At 27.1% G+C, this 6000-nt stretch overlaps 2 protein-coding genes across 2 annotated transcripts in view; both read left to right on the top strand.

Annotated features, from left to right (window-relative positions):
- The window catches only part of LOC108755614 (odorant receptor 43a-like), a 3094-nt gene extending 243 nt beyond the window's left edge, over nucleotides 1-2851 (top strand). Inside the window, exons 2-3 of the mRNA XM_018498730.1 lie at nucleotides 1511-1666; nucleotides 2798-2851. Coding sequence (XP_018354232.1) covers nucleotides 1511-1666; nucleotides 2798-2851 — 210 coding nt within the window. The remainder of the gene's footprint in view (nucleotides 1-1510; nucleotides 1667-2797) is intronic.
- A 1327-nt stretch (nucleotides 2852-4178) lies between these two features.
- Nucleotides 4179-5317, top strand: LOC108755613. The gene is made up of 3 exons (XM_018498729.1): nucleotides 4179-4209; nucleotides 4432-4689; nucleotides 4827-5317. Exons 1-3 carry the CDS (start codon nucleotides 4179-4181, stop codon nucleotides 5315-5317), a joined length of 780 nt encoding a protein of 259 aa, XP_018354231.1.
- Nucleotides 5318-6000: the final 683 nt, after the last annotated feature.

Genomic DNA, 6000 nt, shown 5'->3' with positions numbered 1-6000 from the left:
TTTATGTTTTAGATATTAGCTGACGGAAAAATAGATAAAACTGTTATCGTACAAGGATATTTCTCAATATTACTTTTACTTATTTTCTTGATGAATACTTTTTTCTACTGTGGGGCAGGAGAGCTTGTAACACAACAAGTAAGTTATATCTGCAGTATGTTAGGTTATACTTAAACAAAAAAGTAATGCAACACATCTTTTTATCAGCCAATAATAAAAACCAATAATAAAGAAAAGTAAAATTGTACATTCTGCAAACATCAAGATTGTTGCTTTTATGTAAAATTACATGATATTCTAACAGATAAAGTAGCTGTAATAACTTTTCAAATAATGCCTGTTAACAACTCGTGTGTTACAATCTACGAGCTATAGAGTGCATTCCGTTTTCATACTCACACGCTATAAGCATCAGTCTATCCCCGTTGTCTACCAAATATTAAATAAGGATAAATGATGCTTACAAATGTGAGCGCAAAATGAAATACATCCATAATTGAATTTTTTATTACGAAATTACAGAATTCCTCTGTTGTAGTGCTATTCTGTTCACGCTTATCGGTAATTATCGGTGTTGTTATATGTGTTTTGCGCAGTTATTTTATTACTCATAATATCTATGCAAAATACATAACGACACCGACAATTATCGGTAGGCGTGTACAGGAAGTTACGTAATGACTCCCCAGTCCTTACGTATTCTGTAACTTGTTATATGTTCATAACGATAGTCGCGCAGCTTTTTTACTATGTAAAATATCTGCGCAACTATTGTTTTGAACACGTAACGACTGCATAACGAGTTACAGAATTCTATTTCTTCTTCTGTATTTTGTAACTTGCTATGCAGTCGTTATGAGTGCATAACTACAATTGCGCAGATATTCTATATAAGTAAAAGAGCTACGTAATTGTCGTTATAAACACATAACGACTCCATAATGAGTTATGTATTGTAATAATACAGATCCTGGATTTTAAAATGGGAAGTCATATGGAATTACAGCTCTGATTTCTACTGAAACATATTCAATAATATTTCTGTCATTTTTATTTTCTTATTTTGACGATTCATGGTTTATTTCAACGTTTTCAACGATTTATACCAAGGTACTTCATCTATCAGAATATAATTTTACATAAAAACGCTTTATTTTATACTTTGGAACAAATATAATTTTCATGTTACTATGGCTACCAAAAATTTTTTTTAGTTTTATTATTAAAATACTATTTATTATAAATTTGTTATCAAATTACAAGGTAAAACTATTTATTAAAAATTTACTAGTACATATTTATGCATAACCGTTTACTGAATGACTGTTTCTGAGTAAATATTAACAAGAATGCAAATTCGTTCGAGTTATATCACATTTCTACTTCTAATTTCTTTTACAAGAAATAAGAAGTTATTTAAATCTCAATTAACTATTACTAATATATTTAGAAATAATCCTTATTGAAGTGTCATGGATATTAATATATTTTTTCATATGTATTTATTAAGTGCAATGCAGTGTATCGTGCAATGTGCGATCTTGAATGGTATAAATTGGAATCAAGGAAGGCAAGAAATCTTATTTTGTTAATGATGCGAGCTAAATATCCTTTTTCTATCACTGCAGGAAAGATTTTTCCATTAACAATGGCTACTTTTTGCAGTGTAAGATTATCTTAATAATTCCTTTCATATTAATTTTACTCTTTTGCTATATAATGGAATCCGATTTATTTTTACATTTAATTTATCTCCCTCTCTCTTTTTCTTTCTCTTTATCTACATACATTCACACGCACGAATGCACGCATATCGGGTGTTCAGACCACTCGTACACCCCATTTAAAAACGGGAAATGGTAATTTTGAAAAATGTTTTAGACAAAAGTTGTTTGCATCAAGTAATGCATTAGCATATGCATGAGCATATGCGATTGATTTAGTTGGCGTGAAGGTCATGTCAAGATCGACTTGAACTTTTTAAATGAAAACCCATATCCTTTATTGCATGTTCTTACATGCTGTTATTAAGACGTTTTCGCAATAATAGTTACAAATCCTTTTTAGTTGAGATCTTCCTAAATTATGAGATTTCAAAATTTTAGTAAGCTGAGCATTACCATTACATAACGTGTACTGGAAATCGCACGATTGGAGACTTTAAAAAAACCTCGAATAATAAATCCGATAGTGTGACCTCTACCAGTATATCTTAAGTAATGTTTACGCCGGCGGCACTGATGTCTCAACTTAAAAAGATCTCAACTAAAAAAAGGTTTGTAACAATGTTTCAAAAACGTCTTGACATCAATTACAAGAATATGCAATGAAAGATATAGGTTACCTTTTAAAAAATTCAAGTCAACTTTGACTTTTATGACGCCAATCAAGATTAATCGCATATGCCTACGTAATGCATTAGTTAAATCCCAACTTTTGTGACTGTATCATTTTTTAATAAATATAACCACTTCCTTCGATTTTAAATGAGATATACGGGTGAAACACCGGTATGTGTAGTATACATAGCAATTTCCAGTAAATCAGTACGGAAATTTATTACGAATATAATTATAATTCATTACGAAATTTTTCCGTATATACGGAATGTTATAATTAATTAAGAATTTATATTTTGAGTAAGTTTTTTAGCTTTATCTGTAAAAATTTAAAACTGTAAAGTTTGTAATTAAAAACTGCAAAAATTTGCATACTAATCTCGGTCTCCCTTTATAAGAATCGATATTAATAACGTATTTCTCAAATATCACTAAATAAAAATAATTATTATTTACAGATATTAAAAACATCGATAGGCTATATATCATTTTTATTAACACAACATGGCTAAATGATATATTAATATTTAATAGTTACTTCAACTTAAAAATAGATACGTTAACAGTTTTATACTTACAAGTGGACATAATTTCTAGAAAACCTGCTATTGTTACAATTATAATAAAAATATAATATAATATTATGCTATAGTGAAAAATATAATATAATTATAATAAATATAATTATGTTTTATCTATTGGTTTAATATAAATTATTATTGATTTACTATATATTGTTTATAAATTATATCATTAAGACATTAATAATGTAACAAATACTTTTTATGGAACAAAAATAGTTCGACGGAAATGGGCCCTCGTGCATTATGTTTAATTTTAGCCCGCTACGCGAGGATCCAACGTAAGTTATGCGATTTTCTATATTGCTGTAACGTTTTTATAATATTATTTGATTATATGGATTGAGGTTTAAAAGAAACCTTAACAATCCATAAATATATAGTATAATAATAAAGTATAATACAAAATTTCTTCTTAATGTTTGTCTTCGAATTACATTGAAATTACATTACACTTTGTGATAAAGTTTTACCAAATTTGACAACAACTATATTTAATCAAATCAATATGGCAAGATAAAAATGTACTTACGTTATTATAACTATGTGTGCATACTTCAGTTTTGAGAAAAGAATTTTCTGCCTTATATCATCGATGAACAGAATCATGCAACTAAAACAAATTTGTTATCGTATTTTGAAAATATTGACAGCTTCGAAAACTATAATAAGTTGTACAATTGCAGTTTTAAGACATAAAAATTTCATTATTGGAAATGCACAGATAATTTTTAAATATGAATTATAATCTACTTATAATCCAGAGAAAATATTCTATCACTTTTACTACAATGATAGCAAATATGTCTTTAAAAGAGATATTTAAAAGATACGTGTTATACGTGTATTATGCAATTTCATATTATAATTTTTTAAATATAATTTTTATTGGATAGTACAGAAAGCTTCATTAAAGATGCAATAGCGTTATTTCTCGTTTCGCAATAAATGTATGTGTAATGGAGGAAAATAAAATATAAAAACTTTTTAAGCTGGTATAGACGAACTTATGAATGCGGTGCAACATTTTTTATCTCTTATTTTTTAAGATTAGACATAAACGAATTTATAACTTGAATGTTTATAAAATTCTTTCTTACGATATCAGTAGGTATAACTAGGAATAGCATTCTTAATATTTAATGTCACGTTTGACAACGCTGTTGAGTCTTTACATTTGTATAGAGAACATGCGTGATAATCATTTCATACCATACCGCGGAAAGAACAAAACGTTCTTAATGTTCTAACTTTCAATATGGATGTTACAAATTCTTCAGGATACAGAGGTACTAACTTTATGTTACAATTTTTCTGTTTATTAATCGTTTTATTAATAATGTACTAAATAAGTTTGCGTGTATACACTATATTATTATAAATCCCTTCTTATGATACTGTGTAATTGTTTACTTTTGTTACGCACAAACACTTAATAATTAGATATTAAATATTGAATATAAGTATTATATTTACAATTGTATTATCTAGCTAATATAAAAATTTATTAGATTTCATGTGGGCAATACATCTACAACGTTTCGGATTCGAAATGGTCGGCTTATGGCCTAAACCCAACAAATGTTTGTGGCCAAAAGTTTGGGTCGGCATTATTCTTATTTTATTAATATTTGTTTCATATGTTCCGATGATACGTGCAATTATACAAGTTTGGGGTAATATGGTACTCGTAATAGACAATTTACATACAACATTACCCCAAGTAATAGTATCAGTGAAATACATTATCATATTACGGAAACAAACGGGTACGTCCAGAATTATATACGATTCTCTTTTTGGTGCGGTAATTTACAAATAACAGCATATGTCTAAATAATTCAATATTTTAACACCTTTAACTTACCTTGCTTACATTTTATTTATAATTATTTATATTTTTAAGTTGTATTGTCAATTGTAAACATGATGGCAGAAGATTGGATGGCATTTAAGCTGGATGGAGAACGAGATGTCATGATAAAACGAGCACGAACAGCGCGATTAATTATGATAAATGGATATGTTATCCTGACAATAGGGATTTTTACAATAATTGTTTTTTCTTATTTTGGCTTTGCCATAATGTACGTAACGAATTCCACAGATCAGCGCAAATTGTTACCATTGGAAACGTATCACTACGATACAAATAAGAGTCCGCAATTTGAGTTAATGTTTTTCATTCAGACAATAACGCTGTTATTGGCAGGTATCATTTATATGTTTGTAGATATCTTTCTAGTTGTAATAGTTCTACACATTTGTGGGCAATTAGAAAACTTTAGATGCCGCTTAATTAATTTGATCTTATGCAAAAATTTCAATAAAGTTTTAAACAATATCATAGTGACCCATTTACGTCTTATCAGGTATGAATTTATATTTTGGCAATAAAACGTTTGACGATGTTAAGTAGTCAATAATATATACATATATATATTTTTTATAGTTAAATATGTACATTTTTAAATCTATGTATATGTATATATAATATTTGATTCAATATAATAAATAACCATTTAAATAATTTTATTCATAGATTTGCCGATAATATCGAAAATACATATTCTTTAATGATGTTAGTATTGGTATTTCATTTTGGTGTTGTATTCTGCCTAACCGGATTTTTATTTACTATTGTAAGATGCAATAAAACAAATACGAGAAAATCTTTTATAACATGCATAAGGTAACTCCGGTATATACGCTGCACAAAAATCTTAATTTGATAAGTATTATTTACTACTATTAAGATAAATAATACCACAATTGAAAAAGTTACTTTAAAAAGTTACTTCTTAAATTAACTTGTACATATTTGTTAAAATTGTGTATTAAAAGTAATACAAAATTGATCCAAACGATTACAATATAATAAAATAATATAATAATATAATAAAATATATTATAAAATGTGAATTGCATGAACAGATCGTACTTAATTTTTAATAAAGGATATATATAAATAAATAAAGGATAACTTGTAAAGTAACTTTCCTAATCTTGAATAATAATAATATAATAAGGCAAATATTTATACCAATAAAAACTTTGTGCTGTTTACTATTATGAAAATA

Source organism: Trachymyrmex septentrionalis, unplaced genomic scaffold (genome assembly GCF_001594115.1).
Source record: "Trachymyrmex septentrionalis isolate Tsep2-gDNA-1 unplaced genomic scaffold, Tsep1.0 scaffold9, whole genome shotgun sequence".
Taxonomy (NCBI): Eukaryota; Metazoa; Arthropoda; class Insecta; order Hymenoptera; family Formicidae; genus Trachymyrmex; species Trachymyrmex septentrionalis.
Note: the sequence above shows the minus strand (reverse complement) of the source record. Positions and strands in the feature narration are given on the sequence as shown.